This window comes from Mandrillus leucophaeus, unplaced genomic scaffold, assembly GCF_000951045.1.
Source record: "Mandrillus leucophaeus isolate KB7577 unplaced genomic scaffold, Mleu.le_1.0 Scaffold777, whole genome shotgun sequence".
Taxonomy (NCBI): Eukaryota; Metazoa; Chordata; class Mammalia; order Primates; family Cercopithecidae; genus Mandrillus; species Mandrillus leucophaeus.
The window spans coordinates 1853327-1873504 of NW_012108441.1; the positions used below are offsets into that span (position 1 = coordinate 1853327).

Genomic DNA, 20178 nt, shown 5'->3' on the forward strand with positions numbered 1-20178 from the left:
GGGAGGGATAGCATTAGGAGATATGCCTAATGTAAATGACGAATTAATGGGTGCAGCACACCAACATGGCACATGTATACATATGTAACAAACCTGCATGTTGTGCACATGTACCCTAGAACTTAAAGTATAATATTAAAAAAAAAAAAACAGAAAAAAACAAAGTGTTTTTGTTGAATTTTATGCTTCACGAGATATTTTTTTTAAAATGCATCTTCCCAGTACCATTTGCTGAATAGGAGGTCCTTTCCCCATTGCTTGTTTTTGGCAAGTTTGTCAAAGATCAGATGGTTATAGATGTGTGGTGTTATTTCTGAGGTCTCTGTTCTGCTCCATTGGTCTATATGTCTGTTTTGGTACCAGTACCATGCTGTTTTGGTTACTTTAGCCTTGTAATATAGTTTTAAATCACATAATGTGATGCCTCCAGCTTTGTTCTTTATGCTTAGGATTTTCTTGGCTATATGGGGTCTTCTTTGATTCCATATTAAATTTAAAATAGTTTTTTCTAATTCTGTGAAGAATGTCAATGGTAGTTTGACATAGCAAAGACATGGAACCAACTCAAATGCTCATTGATGATAGACTGGATAAAGAAAACATGGTACATGGTACATGTACACCATGGAATACTATGCAGCCATAAAAAGGAATGAGATCATGTCCTTTGCAGGGATATGGATGAAGCTGGAAGCCATCATTCTCAGCTAACTAACACAGGACCAGAAAACCAAACATGTCATGTTCTCACTCAGAAGTGGGAGTTAAACAATGAGAATACATGGACACAGAGAGGGGAACAACACACACCAGGGCCTGTTTGGGAGTAGGGGGGTAAGGCGAGGGAACTTAGAGAATGGGTCAATAGGTGCAGCAAACCACCATGGCACACATATACCTATGTAAGAAACCTGCACGTTCTGCACATATATCCCCCACCCCCATTTTTAAGAAAAAATTAAATACATCTTTTGGAAAGAAGAAACACATGTAGAAATAAGTTCAATTTTTACACTTGAGTAATTGTGGTCAGGAAATTTTTTTTTTTTAATTTTAAATACTTTCACTTAAGAGCCCCCTTCTAAATATGCAGTTATTTCTAATATCATGAACTGCTACAGTCAATAAACTGTTATGAAATGACAAAAAATGCACCTTCCTTCTTGTTCAATTGCACAGTTACCATTCTCTGATATAACCTTAGAAATGTCCAAATTGCTTGGAATTTAGAACTCTTTATTATATAGCTGCACTACATATAATTTGGTATCCTCCCCTTTCAAGCACTACTTTCGTGTTGCAGTAGCAAGTAGACTGTTTATCTCAGGGGTGCTTTGCCTAAACGAGTCAAAATAAACTAAAATTTGATATGATGCCAAAGAGGAAGGTTTTCATGAGATCTGTCCATTTTTATGTTTTATGTGCCAATGTGCTGTCCATACAGAGAGTTCATTTTGCAAACTGTGAAATGTTGTGGACCATTTTTGGATCTTTGAGCTTCATAAGATTGCTCCAAAGTCACAAAAATCCTGCTACATTAAGAGAATAGAATATATATTTAGTCCCAAAGCATAGGTAGCTCCTATTGGATGGCTGTCTTTGCAAGCACTTGGCCTTACCTTTGGTATTAGAAGGAGAACGTAGCTCAAAGGCAGTGGTATGTATGAGGAGCCCAACCTCTGTGGCCTGTTTAACAGATGCCAGCAGTATTTCTCAATGTCAGAAACTCATTCACACTGGATGGCTTTCTAATTGATTGTGACACACGAAGCATGTTTATCAGAGCCCAGCGTGTTTAATGCTTTGGAAATAAAAACCACGTTGCTACTAGTATTTAACCTTTATCCATGACTCAGGTTATTGAAGAGGTCATTCAAGACAAAAAGAGTTTTTGTCGTAAAACCCAAATATTTAATACATTATAAGGCAATGAGTTGTAATGAAGCTTGATGGTTCCCTGCTAGGGAACTTTTGGGTATTTATAGGGTAATTTTTAAATTGTCTTGATTATTAGAGGATTGCACTGCATCTTATGCGGAGTAAGGTAGTGTCCAACAAATACATTGAACAATGCAGCATGACAATTCAGGTGGCATTTGACATCAAAGTAAGTGAAAAACTGTTCCTAATTATCAGAAGCTACAAATAAATAATTTCATGTAAAGTAAAAATATTTTCCCCACAATTTGAATATACATTGGACTTTTCCAAAATTGTAACTCTTATATAATTTGAGGGTAGATTGTACACCGTTTTATTCATGAGTTTACCAAGAGTATTTCTCCATTTTGAAAGATTAAGTCCACAATATGCCATTCATGGTCACTGAGTTGCCCATAAAAAGTAGCTGAAGTCAGCCTGAATTGGTAACTGCTGTATTCATGATGACTCTGTGTATATATGCAAGAATCAGATATTTACAACATGTTTTTAATATAGACATGTCAGATAATTATACATTGAAGAATATATTAGTGTCCTTTTAAATTTCACTTTTGTTAGACCATGTTTTTAATGTTGTTGAAAGTCTATATTTACAAATTTATATTATTTCTCAGTTTCCTGTAAAATGTGAGCAACGCATTTTAGGAAATGGAAAAGTAACCAACTTTCCAATAGATAACTATGAACTCCAAACAACATACTTCAAATGTTGAGACAGTGTTGTATTGGACAAAAGATGGACACACAGACAGAAGAAACTGAGTACACAAATGTCGTCATACAAATGTCATCAGTTGGGTTGTAGACAAAGATGCAAAGAAACAATAGGGAAAGGACTGTCTTTTCAACAAATGATGCTGAAACAATTGAGCACTTATTTGCCAAAAAAGTTATTTCACCTAAACCTCACACCATATACAAAACTTAACTCAAAATGGATCACAGATCTAAATGTAACATGTAAAATTACAATGGAAAATCTTCATGACATGAGATTAGGCAAAGATGTCTTTGATATGACACCAAAAGTATGATCTAAAAAGAAAAAAGTAATAAATTGAACTTCACCAAAATTGAAAACTTCTGCTGTGTGAAGAAATCACAAATACAATAAAAAATGTTTGCAAATCAAATGGTCTAGAAAATATGGAATACAGTAGAGATGAAAGAGGAAGGTATTACTGCTGATGGGAGCTTCCTAAGTCAAGCAATTGTGTGTGAGCTTAATGTGTGTGGGATGAAGTCTGAGATCTCCTTGCCTGAATGAGAAGCCTGTATTATAGATTGGAAGTGGGAATGGAAATGATGTTTTTAGATGACACTGATGGGTGTAGCTTTTCTTGCATGACTGTCAAATAATTATGGAGTAGAGGGGATTGAGTTAGTGTATGACCCAACCCCCTCATTTATTGCTGAGTTTACGGATGGTGACGTCTTGGTTGATAGCATTTGGCTGATTAGTGTCTGAGTGTGGTCCAGCCTCAGCCTCCTATTTCTGATACAGCAACTTCTCCATAGTATCTGTGACTTAGCCCAAAATGTGCCCATCACCTCTCTTTTGGCCACAGTTATTGTTTTCAAGAGGTCTCAACCAGGCAATGGCTGTCTGGGGAGTCATTAAACCTGTTGAACTGATGTTCTTTCTTCAGCATAATACTACCATATGCTGATCAATAAGGCAGGTGTTGAAAAATGATACAGTTTAGCCAAACTGTGATGGGAACACACTGTAGTAGGTAGAATAATGATCTCTCAAAGATGTCTAGATCCTAATTCCCAGAATCTGTGACTATATTAGTTTACATGGCAAAGGAGAATCAGTCTTGCACATGGAACCAAGGTTGCCAATTAGCTAATCTTAAATGGGGGAAATTATCCTGGATTACCTGGGTGGGTCCAATGTAATCACAAGGGTCCTTAAAGGAAACAGTGGGAATCAGAAGAGGGAACCAGTGAGCTGGCAGCATGAGAACGAATCGGCATGATGTTGCTGCCTTTAACGATGGAAATTGGGGCCATAAGCCAAGGAGTGTAGGAAGCCTCTAAAAACTGGAAAAGGCAAGGAACTGATTCTCCTCTGGAGACTTCAGAAGGATCTGGCCCTACTGACACCTTGGATTTCGCTAAGTGAGATGCATTTGGGATTACTAACAGCCGGAACAGTAAGATAATCCATCTTTATTGTTTATGACACTCACTTTGTTGTAATTTGTTACAGCAGCAGTGGGAAACTAATAGACTACTGTATTCATCAGAATTGATTAACTTCTGAAGGGTTTAGAAATACTTTTTCTTTGTCTCTCTTTTTCCTTCCTTTCTCTTTATTTGCTTCTTACATAAGCAAGAAACGCATATGGAAAAATTAGAAAATATAAACAATAATGTATTATAAAATATATCTAAAATTCCCACACCCAGGGATGGCGAGATGTATCATTCTAGTGTTTATTGTTCCATGCTTCTTCCTGTGCTGATATAGAGATAAAAGACATACACATGCATACATCTGCATGTTTACACCCATGCACATTCATATCCATGCACATGAATGCATGCACATGTGCACATGCCCACACACAAGCATTCACCCTTGCAAGTGTGTAAGCATTCGTACACACATACCAAAGTTGGGATCCTGGCCCCAGAATTGATTTTTAACAACTTTGGGTATTCAGAAAACCCACATGCCCCTCATATTTTGGAGATTTGCCACCTTTAGGAATGTTTAGAGGAATGTGCCCTAGCTGCTGAAAGTGCTTTAATAAGCATTTTGATTAATGATAGCATGGATGTATTATAGGTATAGCATCTCATATAACTTGGAGGACAAAGAAGCGTTCATTTACATTATGCCATCTAAGTTCTATTACTTTGTAGTCATACTTGATAAAGAGTTTTTGTTGACTTCTGAGTTCCATTCTTTGTAGTAACCTGTGATTGTGCCGGGAGAAAGCACATCAGAAACTCCATCGTGTTAACAAGGAATTATGGAGAACTTCAGGGGTTACATAAAGACACTAATTCACTTAAAATATACAGACCAGTGTTGTCTGCACATAATTTAGAAAGGAGCTAGCCTCTACTATACAAATCAGGAATCTGTTTTTCTATGCTGAGAAAAAAGTTTTTTTAAAACTAGCAGGCCAGAATCCTGTACCAACGCCTCTCTGGGAAGCCCAGGCAATTATTTGCAACCTTGTCTTTCATTAGCATAGTGCAGAGCATTTAGGACTCATAAAAATGCCACTTAGCAGAACAATGCAAGTTCAAGTACTCTGTGAGTTGTGGCTTTTTCGTTATTATTTTTCTGTTTTAAAGACAAAAAGCTCCATTAATTTCAATTTTGTTGGATTCAATATGGTCAGTGTACATTGAGTACTCCATATTATACAGATACCTGCGAAACTGTTCTTGACCTTCAGATGTAGTTTAATGGGGAATATGACTTCCCAGATAACTGCAATATAAGGCAAATTTCCCATGACAGATAAAAGCTCTAAATGGGTTGCAAGGAGAAAGAGTGTCTCACTTATTTAAAAGTGCTGGGTGAACGGCTGCATTAAAGAGGAAACATTTAGGGTAGGTTTAAAATTCTGATAGGATTTGTCTGCCTAGGAAGGAACGTTAATAATTATTATCAGAGGCATGTGGGGTAAAATTTGGTTTTCCTGGAGAGCAGTCAAATAAAAGGAGAGCCATGTGACAAACTTGAAACGTGTTTGAAGTCCTAATCTGGAGGTCTTTGGAGGTTGGCATTTGGAAAATGCTAATCTACCTTTGTTCGGATTTGGAACATTTGTGCTTTGTGAAGAGCTCGACTTTGTGCCTGACATGGTTTGGCTCTGTTTCCCCACCTAAGCCTCATGTCAAATTGTAATCCTCATGTTGGAGGAGGGGCCTGGTGGGAGGTGATTGGATCATGGGGTCAGACTTCCCCCTTGCTGTTTTCGTGATAGTGAGTGAGGTCTGGTTGTTTAAAAGCATGTAGCACCTTCCCCTTCACTCTCTTACTCCTGCTCCGCCATGTGAAGATGTTGCCTACTTCCCCTTCACCTTCCACGATAATTGTAAGTTTCCTGGGGCCTCCCCAGCCATGCTTGCTATACAACTTGTGGAACCGTGAGTCAGTTAAACCTCTTTTCTTCATAAATTACCCAGTCTTGGGTTCTTCATAGCAATTTGAGAATGGACTAATACAGTGTCCAAGCCACTCATTAGTCTGGTACATCATTTTCCCTGACCCCGTTCCTCATGGACCCAGTCACAACATCTTTATGCCTCTGATTTTCTGTATCTGGATATAATAATTTCTTTTAAATTATGTTTTAATTTAATTTCCCTATAATCTAATTCCTTAATACATTTAGATTGTTTTAATTAAAAAAATGCTAGTTTGCACACAAAAATAAACGAAATGTTAAAGCATGATACAAATATTCTTACTGGGAAAGTGTTCATATCAGAATTTGTTAAAGGAATGTAAAACATAGAAAATATAAAGAAAATCTTTCTGAGATTTTGAACTTAGCCTTCTCAGATTCCTACTAACTGCAACCAGGTTTAGGCTCCCTTTATACCAAAACCAAACAATCTAACAACAAGAAAAGACAATACAAAAGAAAGATAGAATTTTGAAGCACTCTCAAAGACTTCAAGGAGACATTGTTAAAGTTTCATTGTAAGAACTGTGAAGAAAAATAAAAGGAGTTTATGTTATTTAATCTGTAGAAAAGTAGCTGAGGTATTCAGTACAATATCATGGGCCAAGACTGAACTCATTCTCTGAGTGTGCATAGCTTCTAGGGCAGGAATTCAAAATGATCTGGAACTTAAAACAGCCTGAAACAGCTCTAAGCTGGCTTTTTGCAGTGCTCTGGGCAACAGTTTCCAGACCACAGTTCCCTTTCTCTCTTCTCAAATACAATACCATTATGCTTTAATGCACCAGAATGGAACATTACCTTCCATGCTTTACTCACACTGAATGTGAAAAAGAGATCATGTGAACATTTATTTTAAGTTATGAAGATACTTTGAAGATCACTTAGTGCTGGCTTTCATATTAAACAAACAAACAAACAAACAAAAAACCAGGCCAGGGCAGTGGCTCATGCCTGTAATCCCAGCACTTTGGCAGGCTGAGGCGGACTTGAGGTCAGGAGTTCGAGACCAACCTGGCCAACATGGTGAAACCCCATCTCTACTAAAAATACAAAATTAGCCGGGCTTGGTGGCGGGCACGTGTAATCCCAGCTACTCTGGAGGCTGAGGCAGGAGAATCGTTTGAACTCGAGAAAGGTAGGCTGCAGTGAGCCAAGATGGCGCCACTGCACTGCAGTCTGGGCAACAAGAGCAAAACTCCATTTCCAAAAAACAAACGACAAACATCACACACACAAACACATTTACATGCAGGCGTGTACACACACGACAACAAGAAGAAAACTTTTCTCCTATTTGCTAATGTAAGTCTAATTTTTTAATCTTTTGGGAAACTGTAGGTAGAATAGAAGATAGTAACAGCCAAGGAATTACTATAGGATGTGATGAGGGTTCGTTGGTTGAAAGTGAAAGAAAATACTCACTCTACTTCCAAGAGAGCAATTTAAGATACTATGCCTGTGTCCAAGACAATACATTTGTATTTGGTCTCTCCTGGACAGACAGAGTTCAGACTCCCATATCACTCTTCATTTTCATTGGTGGTTTTACTTTTATTTTCTACGGTTTTGGGTTTAGGCATGTTGATGCTGTGTTAAGCACAAAATGATTTATGTCAGATTGTCAGAGTAGATCATGCCCTTCTCTTGTTCTGTATACTCTGCCTTTAGTTTATTCATTTATTTTTTGCATTATTTTACATTTGCGAGCTATCAATTCCCAGATCCATATTTTCCTTTTCTTCATAATTGTCTGACATGTATTTTTTGTATCATTTTGTTTTAGCTCCATTCTTACATGCAGCATATACTTAGATTTTTATTTTGATCCAAGTTGGAAGTCATTTCCTTTAGATTCTGAGTTTATCTCATTCATATTTCTTGCTCAACAGATTCACTTGGCCTTAATTTTGTTCCTTTATGTTATGTTATGGTCTCTGGAGTATTTTCTTTATTTTCCAACTTTTACTACAGGATTTGTGTTCTTTGTGTGTGCTCTTTTTGGTTATATAGACATTTAAGGCTGTGGATTAGTTTTCCTGATGACTGCCTTTATAATTTCTTTTCTTTCCTTTTTTTTTGAGGTGGAGTCTCGCTCTGTCGCCAGGGTTTCACCGTGTTAGTCAGGATGGTCTCGATCTCCTGACCTTGTGATCTGCCCATCTCGGCCTCCCAAAGTGCTGGGATATAATTTCAATAATATAATGAAACTCTATATCTTGATTTACAAACTTTAGTCAATATTTATTTACTCCTAACTCCAAAACAACTCTCCCCCTATTATAGGCGACTGGAGGTGGGAAAAAGCTGAGTTAACGATAAGTATTAAGGCATTAATTTGTGGGTGAAGGTTGTGGCATATGTCTGGATAAGTCTGGAGCATGAGGGTTTGTGGGCAAGTCTGGGGCATGAGGATGAGAAAGAAAAGTAGTGAGGAAACAAAAATGGTTATGGGCAGGGCACGGTGGCTCATGCCTGTAATCCTAGCACTTTGGGAGGCCAAGGCGTGCAGACCAACTGAGGTCAGGAGTTCGACACCAGCCTGGACAACATGGTGAAACCTCGTCTCTACTTCAAAAAAAAAAAAAAAAATTAGCAGGGCTTGGTGTTGGGCTCCTGTAATTCCAGCTCCTTGGGAGGCTGAGGCAGGAGAATCACTTGAACCCGGGAAGCGGAGGTTGCAGTGAGCTGAGATCACCCTGCTGCACTCCAGCCTAGGCGATAGAGTGAGACACAGTCTCAAAAACAAACAAAAACGATAAAAGCACAATCCATTGATTGAAAAGGATGCAGCTGGGCATGTTGGAAGCACACAGGGCATGGGAGGGAGCCTGGGCCCAACCCATAGGATGATGGCCATTCTAGCCAAAGGGGCAGGGGTGGCTGGAAAGAGCCCCAGGGCGAGGTTCTAGGCCCTGTCCACTTGGCCTCCATACCAAGTCCTGTGTCCCTCCCCAGGAGCAGAAGCTGAAAGAATGTGGGAACAGAGGCCCCAAAGGGCCAACCCCACCTCAGTCCACAGCAACCACTTGCTGTCACTTAGGGGAAGGGGAAGGGCGTGCCAGCAGGGGGCGTGGCCCCACACGGCCTGTCACACGCATGTGCACTGAGTCGACCAATCTGCGAGGAGCGTAGGAAGTGCTGTCGGCAGCTCTCACGAGAACTGAGTACTTGTTTTCTTTTTTGTTTTTTGGTTTTTGTTTTTTGAGACAGTCTGGCTCTTGCCGCCCAGGCTGCAGTGCAGCGGCGCGATCTGGGCTCACTGCAACTTCCGCCTCCCAGGGTCAAGCAATCATCCTGCCTCAGCCTCCTGAGAGGACCCGTTTTCTAAGAGATCCTAGTGGTGCTGTTGTCTGCAGGTTCTTTGAGGGCGCCACATCAGGGGTCCCTCAGGTGAAGCGCTCGTGGTGGGGAGGCGGAAACGCAGGCACGAGGCCCTCTGGGAACCAGGGTGTGAAGCGCTGGGCCGCCCGCTGACCTGTGAGGAAATGCCCCTGGCGTGGTCGCCTGGGGCCTGGGTCAGGGTGAGGCCCTGAGGGTGGGCTGGGGTGGCCAGGGCAGGGAGGGAGCTGGAGCCGCCTGGGTGATCCCTAGGGCCCAGGAGGGCTTGTGCATGTGTTGGGGGGAGGTGCGGAAGGTGGGGGGAAGTGGGGGTGGGGCGAGGGTGTTGTTGGGGACAGTCTGAGTGGGGCCCTCCTGCCCAGCCTCCCGTCAGGACAGGACACTTGGGGTCATCAGGGGTCCCCTGTGCATCCAGGCGGGTGAGTGACAGTGCAGCCCCTGACATTACTCTGGAGGTGGCTGGGGAGATCCTGTGTCACCCGGCGGCCCTCCCAGCCACACGGGGTCGCTGGGGGACCCAGAGGTAGGGCTGAGTTCTGTCCCAAAGGTGCGGCGAGGATCCTGCAGACGCCGTGGAGTTCAGGTGTGAGGGGCAGCTGTGAGCTCTGCAGCCAGCCCCGGGGACGGGCTGGACGGGCTGGACGGGCCAGGACAGGAGGGGACACTGGCATCTTTTCGGTCCCCTCCTGCTCCCACAGGAGACCCAGGGCGTGCCAGCCCCACCCTTCTTGAACCTGTGATCCCAATGGCTTTCCTTTCCGATGCCAGGGTTCCTTTGCTTCCTTAGTGTGCCTTTGCCCTCATCAGGTTCAGGGATCACCTGTAGCTTCCCAGGACAGCCAGCCACGGATCCTGTGGGCAGGAGGGCTGCCAAGGCCCAGTTGGAGGCTCAATTTATGGCGGCCCAGGGGAAGGAGCGTGCAGGTAAATACAGCCCAAGGTGACCCGGAAGAAAGTGCACGCCCAAGAGGACGGTCTGTCTGCTTTCTGCGCTGGGGGCACAGGGGTAGCCCAAGGACCCGGGCCCCTTCGTGGCTTTGGAGTCCATCGTGCATGTGCTAAGATGCCCCAGGTTTTCAAAGCAGGCTCAAGGGCCTTAGGCTTCCCGTGAAAGGCTCCCCTCATAGCGGGGTTACAGATGCTCCCAGAGCAGCTCTTCTCCATGAGTGCAGTCATGACATCCAAGGGGTCTGACGTGTAGTACGTTGTTTACTGGGGCTTGAACCCGAAGGGCTTCCAAAAGGGCCTTGATAAAATGGCCAGAAGCCGGTGATTCCATGTACAGCTCTGCTTTAAAGCCTTAATTGGCAGATAGCCAAAAAAAAAAAAAAAAGTCTACAACTAGTACGTTTCTCCACAAAAAAAGTCCACAACAGTGTCTTCCTCTAAAAAAGGTTTGTCTTTTAAATTTTAATGCAGGAAAGGATCCAGTCAGTGACGAATGTGAGGAAAGAAACCCTTTTACAGAAACAAGGGAGGAAGATGTAACTGATGAGCATGGGGAAAGAGAACCTTTTGCTGAAAAAGACGAGCACACGGGGTAAAGTGTTTAAGTCACTTTTGCCTGTCGGATAGGGTCTTTTAGGAAAAGTCACCTTTGGACCATGTCATCACTGTTCTATTCTGTGCAGAACATTTCACATAAGACATTTCTTTTCCCAACAAACATGGCATTTTGTGTAGTATTATGCTAAAATTTTGATGTAACTTTTTTTACAGGGCTAATACCAAGAAGCCAGAAGATACTGCAGGTATATTTTAGGAGTTATCTGTCGTTTATGAAAATTGTTTTCAATCATGCAACTGTTGCAGTAAGTTATATGAATCAGAGGATGACAGGACTGTCTTAAATGGCTTATCATATGTAGCATTTAACATACGTATTTAATGTAATCTGTTTGATAAATTTTTCTTACCTCTTTGATTGTTGATGTGGAATGTGAGAATGCTTCTAATAATGGTGAAGCGAGAGGGATGGCTTTTTTTCCATACACGTGGAAATTAATTGTTTGGAGAATATTAGAGGACATTGGAGGAGAAACAGCTCTATTCGTTCCTTTTAGTGTACGCAGATTAAGTCATATATCAGGTTTTTTTAAAGCTTTCACTTTAAGTTTGGGGGTACATGTGCAGGTGTGTTATATAGATAAATTGCATGTCACAGGGTTTTGGTATACAGATTATTTTGTCACCCAGGTTATAAGCATAGTACCTGATGGGTGGTTTTTGATCCTCACCCTCCTCCTACCCTCCACTCTCAAGTAGGCCCAGTTGTCTGTTGGTCCCTTCTTCCTGTCCGTATGTACTCAGAGTTTTTAATATGAGTTTTTCATGTTCTTAATTTAGCTATTCTATTGTCACAGCTTTCTGATTTTGTTTTCTTTGAAGTACAAGAGAAAATTGAATTCTCTAAAATCATTTTCTATTATTATTCCAGTAATAAACTGTGTAGTACAAAAGTAAGGACAACTTTTCTATCTAGTGAGAAACATGTAATTGGATCCAAAAACTCATAAACTTTATATTGCTGTGTGAAATATTAGTTGCACTGTTATAGGGACCATATTTTCAAAAAAGTTTGAGAAAATTTCTGTAAAGATGATGGAGACAATACTCTTATTTTTGAAAAGCTCAATTCAGTTTTCAGCTCTTCGATAGCGATGATTCATACAAGCAGTATATTTGGAAAGCTTTGCTCTGCTTGGTGACAAAGTGCCGGTTTTGTGAGCTGCCTAATACATTGGGCGTTATAGATGGAGACTGTATGTAAAAAATATTTGCATTAGGGTACAAATCTTTTATGATTGCTGAAAACTGTTTTTAGCAATTGATGGTAGGTCTCTGATGTGAAATCATGTTTAGGAAAGCATTCCTTGCAGTATTACAGTTTTCTGAAACACAGCACTATGGGCACAAATGTCATATAAAAAGCTGCAAGAAAATATTTTAAAAGTGTTTTTGAGTGTATTTCTTTACCTAAACCTAAATTTTCATACTCATGGCCATGGCTTCTTTTATTAAAATACAGTTAATAGCATCAATCACTAGATTGCTTAAAAATGCTTTTCTTACTGTGTATTAACTTATTTCTACCCTTTGGATGGTTTTATTATATGATACTTTTTTGTGTGCTTTACATAATGAGTTGTGCAGTATTTCATGGAAACATCTCCTTTGAATTGTAGGACATTTTGTAAATGTAGAAATTAAAGTCTGTGCTTATAACCCTTTCTGCACATTTAAAAAATAGAAACTTTTAATTATTTGCTTTTTTTCATCATCTGTCAATTAAGTGATTTTCAGTTATACAAATTAGAATTGAAATACGAATATTAATACCTGAAATGTTTTACAGAAAATAAGTGAGTAAATCTTGCTTTTTGAAATGATTTTTGAATTTTATATTTTAAATATCCTTCTTGTGTTGCTGAACCATAATGTCCCATATTGATGTCAGTATATGCAAATAAACTACTTTTCAACATTAACTTTTAATCCATTTTCATTTACTATCTAACTGACATTAAAGAGGATCTTACTGCAAAAAGAAAAAGGATGAAAATGGATAAAGCTTGCAGCAAAACAAAGAACAAAAGTAAAAGTGCTTTCAGCAAAAAACAACTTAAAAGGTATGACTGTTGGCTTTCTCGCGTAATGATATTTATATCATTTCTTTGTATTCGTTGGTGCAAATAATTTCAAAAACTATCCTGTACATATTGGCGTCTCTAGTGAACAACATATTTTACTTGATTGTTCTCTAAGCAGGTAAGTTTCTTTAGTTTTATAACCTCAGTTTAACAGAATCAAGAGATATTACCTAGAAGTCAATGAAGATGACCTCTTTTTGCCTTCCAGATAAAAATAGTCTTCCTGTAAAATTAATGTTTATCCATTTCTAGAAATATGGTAGCTGCATATAAGATAAATGTTCTCAATGTTTAGTCTGTAGATCCTTAACGATACTCAATTATGTAGAAAGGGATAACCTTATGTTGTAAATAAGTTATCTATTTTAGTTAAATTGTTTTCACTATTTCTTTTACAAAACCATTGGTGTGCCAAAGTGGAGAAATAGTTAAGTGAAGCATTTCTTCTGGGAAATCTTACGGGATGAATGGCTATGATATTCTTGAACCTACTTATGAGAACCCATATGTTATTCAGTAAAAGGAAATGAAAAGTAAACTGCTCTTAGAGAAAATGAATGTTTCTGGGAAACTTATAGTGCAGTAAACCCTCCTTTGTCTTCAGCAGGTAAAGAATATAAGATAGCTGCTCTAGTAGTCAGGAAGGAAGGAATCCTTTCAGAATGAGAGCAACTCATTTCACCTTTTTCCAAAAAGAAGATTTCAGCTACTATTACTCCCTTGCTACTTTATAGGATAAATTATGTCAAGTCAGTTTGGGTTTGAATAGGATTAATTTTTCATCTCTCTATGAAGTTTGACCGTGTTACTTATTATGTGTTACAGGCAGAAACGTGATTATATACATTCTCTGAAGTTGCTGAATGTCCTTGAAGAATACATCACAGATGAGCAGAAAGAAGAAGAAGAAGAAGAGGGAGAAGAAGAAGAACTAATTGTTGGTATCAGGCTTAGCTTTATGTTTAACCTGTTGTATCAATGTCTCAGGGAGTAATTGTTCATGCAGAAATTCAGCAAAGAAGCAAGAGAGCATGAGCCCAGAGAGGGGGCCCGTTAGTGGACTCATGTACCAGGGGAATATAATTGCCATGCAGCATTAGGGGTCCAACTGAAGTCAGCATCATAACGATGAAGAAATTGAAGTGAGCCCAGTTGGAGTATTTGTGTAAGAGCAGCTGTAGGGTTGGAATTTCCTGGGTTGGGGTCTAGCCGAGCAGATTGACAGAGGGAGAGTTGGGCAGGGAATAGATGCAGGAATGAGGATAGATGACTGGCTGTGGAATTTCAGCTGGGACTGAGTTACCCGAGCACATGGGGTGGGCAATGGGCAGTAAACAGTGCTCCATTCAGTGGGTGTCAGGTCCCGACAGACTCCTGAGCTGTAGTACTGAAGTGAGTGACCTACAATGGCAGGGAGGTAGTGGCTGTATGTTGGGAAGATGGAGAAACAGCTGACTACAGTGGTTCAAGGGCTGGGACTATGCAGCCACACTGCTTGGGATCCAACTCCAGCTTGACCGTTGCTAGCTCGGAAACCATGGAAAAATTATTTATCTCTGTGCTAGCTTGGAAACCGTGGAAAAATTATTTATCTCAGCTTGACCATTGCTAGCTCAGAAACCACGGGCAAATTATCTACGAAAGGAGACATGGTAAGAGTACCTACGTCAGAGTTGTTGGAGGATCAAAAGGTTTCTATGTAACGGGTTTATTTAAGTTTTTCAGGATGTGATCTGACCCATGGTTGCTCCTTATCATTGCTATTATTAATATTACGTAGGTGTTGCAGTCATTGGGAATGACAAAATCTAGGGGATGACTGTGCGAGTGAGTGCCATGTAGAGGAGAGGAGAACACTGTTGTTGGAGGTTAAGTCAAGGTGCAGAAAGGCCATCATTATTGGGTGGTTCATCTATGTGCCTATTGAAATGACCAAGATTTAATACATGCTTAAAATCCTAGAAAGAATGTTTCTTAGTTGATTTCTGTGTAGATCTTACCTATCTGTGGTCAACAAATTGTAGGAAGGTTCATCAAATATTCTTCATTGGAAATCAAGAAATTAGGACATACGTGTTGAATATGTGAAAGTAAGAAAATTATTTACTTAACGACTGATGAAAAAGGTTAATACATCATTTTTAGCATGTGATTGGCGAACACGATTGTTTAAAATTGGTCCTAAATATTGTCTAAAAGAAAGTGTTCAGAAGTATTGATTTAAAGAGTATTCCTTTAAAGCTAATGGAGAATTGTGTTTTGTAAGTATTAAAATTTACCCAATTTTTATCACTATTTTGTTGTGGGATTCTAGAAAATATTTCAAGAACAACAGAAGAGGTGGCAGCAATATAGAAGTGTTAGGAGAGAGAGGCTGAAAGAGATGAAGCTGCTACGTGACCAATTCTTAAAGGTCTGTTCTATTTGGTAACATAATACATTATAAAATATACCACGTGCATAATAGAAGAAAGTCTGCTTGTTTCTGAATGTATGGAAAGACATTTTGGTTATACATTTTAAATTACTTACCATTTTCACTTTGAATGTATTGTTCCAGATATAATAGTATTGGTAAATGTATTTTTAGGATTCATGAATAGTTTGTAGGAGTTATTTAGAACAGGAAAAGGTAAAGTGGAAATTTTACCTAGAAATATACATCTTATGTATAAAATTGACACTTTATTAACACATTAACTTATTAATGCCAGAGGTTGCAAATTGTTTTTGTGTATGAAAAATCAGACCTTGGCAATGACCTTGAGCAGTAGGCTATACATGATTCCCACAAAGTTAGCGTTCCTATATGGAACACTAGGCATAAATGGGTTTTAATGAAGATACTATTTTCAGTTTTCAGAACATCAATGACAGATCTATGGTGGAAGGCAGGAAGTCCATAAATCCTTTCTGGATATCTTTTTTACTTGTGTTGTTTCAAGAGTTTTAGTTAAATAGGAAGCAGGCAAGTGTAACTACTGAGTGTCTCTTTTATTTCCTGCTGTAATACAGGAGCGTTTTAATGGCATATTCACTCACAAAATTATTAGTAATTGTTTTACATGACAATTTGTAATCATAAGAGATGGTTCAGATGTATAACAGAATGGGAAAGCCAGCAGATTATTAACACGTTGTGAATTGTGAATTATCTGCTGTCGTATAGCACGTTAGCAAATTATCATCAGACAATAACCTCTTCTTCATGTAGATGTAGATAATTTAGGAAGCAATGGAATTCTTTTTTGGAAGGCCAGGTATTCTTTTTAATAATCTTGTGAAAAGACATGTTCATATGTCACTCCTCTACACTAACTGAGATGTGTTAAATAAACTGAGAAAAGAGTTTGAAAATAACATTTTCAAGCAACTTGAGGATGATCTATACACAGTTATTTAAATAGAAGTCACAAGTAGAGAACATGCTGCTATAATGCTCCCCAGAAACCATCTATTAATTGGTAGGAACATGAAACTAGAAGTTTTCCTGTCAGTATTAATGTTCCATGTTACCACTTACGGTAGGAACTTTGCTATCGTCTTAGACTCTTTTGAGTCCATTATCCTTCCCATGCAGTTATCATGAGACAAGTTTTACCTCTGCAATGGTCCTTTAATTTCTTTCTTTAAATTCCCACTGCGGCTGCCCTAGTTCAAGACCTCATTCTTCCTTGCTTGTACTATTAAACTCTTTTCTGAGTTCTCTCTTCTCTTCTGAGCCATCCTTCACTGATCGGCAATATTACCTTCCTACAACCCTCCCCTTCCTAAAATGCTTCCTGACCCTTCGCTCTTCCCAGCCTGTCAGTGGTGCCCCGTCTCAGTTCTTAGATGTTCAGAGACTCCCCACTTTACATGACCCCCTCTTAGGCTTGTTTTGCCGCTGTCTGTCTTTCCTCCCACTTCTCCAGGCTGACCGCCTTCCCTGAAGGAACTCACTGTTACTCCCATGCTTTGCTCATGCTCTTCCCTCACAATGCTTTTAAAATCTTTTTTTTTGACTGATTGAAACCTTTTGCCAACTAAATCAACATCAGTCTCCATTTTTGGCTACATGTCTGAGTGAGTTGCCCTTCCATAGCAGTTACACGAGTTTTGTATTCCTTTTTTTTAAATTTGTGCATTTGCTCATGTCACAGGAATATGGAAGATTGTGTATTCATTTTTTATGTCTTCCTCAACATTAACATACAACATTTTAGGGAGTAGGAACTGTTGAACTATTTGTTGAGTAAAGAGTATATATTTCAAACATAGTTACATTTTCTCTAACTTGATGAGGTCATATCACCGACCATTTTATCCCTTCAGTGGAAACCATGTTACGTAGACTCTTGCTGATAATATATGGGTCACTACCTGCTGAAAAAATATAATATTTCATGATATAAGTCTGCCTGTCTTTTTCTGTCTTTGCTCCATCTTGACCTTAAGATATTCTTCAACCCATTGTATTTAAGCAAAGTACATGACTGTTGGACCTGCTAAAAAAATATGTCACTGAAATCTGGCATTAAAAAATTTAAGTGGGTATTTGGAGCTCCATGTATTGATTATAGTTTGTTCTATTTGAAATGAATAGCCAGCATCCTTTGAATATTAAAAGCTGTTTCCTTTTGACATTTAATTAACTGTTTAAAATGCGAGATGTAAAGTGGTGGTTTGTCAGTGAACTAGACTTTTTCTTTTAGACTCTTGAGAACTTTGAAGACCTTTGTGACAGAGTTTTTTCTGATGAAGACAGTGAACTTGACAACTAGACATGTTTTTAAATAAAATTGTGTCGGAGACTGTAAGTAGTGCATATTTAATATTAAAAACTCAGGATTGATGTAAGCACTGGAATATTTTATTTGCAGAAATGTGTATCACAGTTACTTAAATTTTTTTTTTGAAACAGCTTTTGGAAGAGTTGGCACTTACTCAGTTGTCTCTTCAACCTCTGTTATTCTGATGACTGAAGAAAGAATTTGAACCTGTGTTATATGATACAAGCACAACTTGAGCTACAGTAAACTACATGACAGTGTTTTGATAATTGTTATATAAATCAGTGTAGCTCCTCTGTCATTTGTCTGTTACATGCCAGACCTCGTTTCTATGATCTGTTGAATGAACCCTAGACACTTCTGTGAGAAAGCAGCAATTGCACAGTTATGTACACGGTCAATTAAATTTTGACATTAAAGATAATTTAGATTTCACTTTGCCTCTGTGGATCTGTATCAGTTCCAAAAGTGTAGAAAGCACAGGCATAGAAAAGTACATTTTTCTCTAATAAAAGAAGACAAAGCCTGCCAGGTGCGGTGACTCATGCCTGTAATCCCAGCACTTTGGGAGGCCAAGGCAGGTGGATCACTTGAGGTCAGGAATTTGAGACCAACTTGAACAACATGGTGAAGCCCCATCTCTACTAAAAATACAAAAATTACCTGGGCGTGGTGGCATGCACCTGTAGTCCCAGCTACTCAGGAGACTGAGGGAGGAGGATCGCTTGAACCCGGGAGTCGGAGGTTGCAGTGAGCCAAGATTGTGCCACTGTACTTCAACCTGGGCAACAGAGCAAGACTCTGTCTCAGAAACCAAGAAGACAAAAGCTGTCTTAACTGTGCATTCTTTTGTATTTACTCATTAGGATAAAGAGGCAATTCCAATGAAAGCAGGACTTCAAAAAGTAGATATACTCTATGGCCGTATCAAAATTATTAAGAGCACCTTACTGTCTGTGTTCTTGAAAAAAAATTATACTACTGTAAATGATTAAGGCAACTGAGCAAGATACATTAATGCCAGTGCTGAGCCACTGCTTTGTGGGTTTGTCATTTCCACAGATATCAAAATGCCATGTAGTTTGTTTTGGTCCACCATTCAATGATACCTCCCCTCAGCACTGAATGAAAGTATTTTATTAACATTTATGTATGCTTACAATTATTTCACATCTGTGGCAAGGTGAATTATGTAGAGTGCTTTGTTTATTCAGTTTAATATTCATGGATTATGTGGAAGTTTAAGTATATGTACATCTAAAAACTTGAATGATGAATTCGCCTACCTTTCCTTTTTTTAATGTGCAGTTTTCACATGCAACAACATATAACAACATGTAAAAACGATTTTTACATGCATGTAAAAACGATTTTTACATGCATGTAAAAACGTTTTGCATGTAACAACATGTTAAAAAGATGTACATGTTTTTACATGTAAGATTCCTTTTTACATGTAAATTTTACATGTTTTTACATGTAAAAATTTTACATGTAACAACATGTAAGAAAAGAAATGTTCATTTGGAAACACTTTATTTTGTAAATATGAAATTCAGAATATATATGGAGTAAGCGAAGTAAATGTATTCTTTTGCCAGGTTTCTGAAATTCCATTCATGAATCCTTCAAAACACAACACTCCACTGGGAGGAGAGGAGTGACTTCCTCTCATTTTTCCTTGTGCTTTTTATGTTAATTGGCCCCTATATACCACTCATCTTTTCTAGGTTTTCCAAGTTTAAGAAAAAAAAAAAATTTTCATTCAGATTGTGTTTTTCTGCCTGCAGTCACTTACACAGCTATAAGTGAGTCCCTATGGGGAGCATTTCATTCCTAAAGTTTGCATTTTCATAAAGGATTTTCCTTTTCCCAAAGCGTGTGTTGGTAGTACTAAGTACTCCTAAGTACTACTTCAAGTTTTTAAGAAGATCCTTATTTGAGATTTCTTTCAGTAGTTACAGAGGCAAAGTAAGCACTGCAGAGGTCCATGTGCGAGTTCTGTTGTACTTACTGGGCTATCTGACTACTATTTACTCTATAGTGGAAGGACAAGAAAGAGGCCACAAGGTACTTAATGATGGAACAGTTGATATTTATGCCACCCCTTACTACCTCAAATGAGTAACTGTGTACTTGAAGTCATATTATTTTTGGAGACCAGGTGTCGCTCTGGCCCAGCCAGAATGGCACGATCATAGCTCATTGCAACCTTGACCTTCTGGGCTCAGGCGATCCTCTCACCTCAGCCTTCAGAGTGGCTGGTACCACAGGTGTGTGCACCACACCCGACTTATATATATATGTATA

At 39.1% G+C, this 20178-nt stretch overlaps 1 protein-coding gene across 1 annotated transcript; it reads left to right on the top strand.

Moving 5' to 3' along the window:
- The first annotated feature begins 9237 nt into the window (after positions 1-9237).
- Positions 9238-18302, top strand: FAM9B (family with sequence similarity 9, member B). The gene is made up of 9 exons (XM_011966840.1): positions 9238-9497; positions 10254-10370; positions 10866-10986; positions 11166-11197; positions 12976-13075; positions 13922-14033; positions 15411-15509; positions 17791-17891; positions 18000-18302. Exons 2-8 carry the CDS (start codon positions 10343-10345, stop codon positions 17857-17859), a joined length of 561 nt encoding a protein of 186 aa, XP_011822230.1. The 5' UTR covers positions 9238-9497; positions 10254-10342; the 3' UTR covers positions 17860-17891; positions 18000-18302.
- Positions 18303-20178: the final 1876 nt, after the last annotated feature.

Bases quoted from the DNA above. Each gene is read 5' to 3' on its own strand.
- FAM9B (XM_011966840.1), top strand. From the start codon at position 10,343: ATGGCGGCCCAGGGGAAGGAGCGTGCAG. The intron at 10,371-10,865 runs GTAAATACAGCC...ATTTTAATGCAG, and splicing joins CCAGGGGAAGGAGCGTGCAG to GAAAGGATCCAGTCAGTGAC. The intron at 13,076-13,921 runs GTATGACTGTTG...TATGTGTTACAG, and splicing joins AGCAAAAAACAACTTAAAAG to GCAGAAACGTGATTATATAC.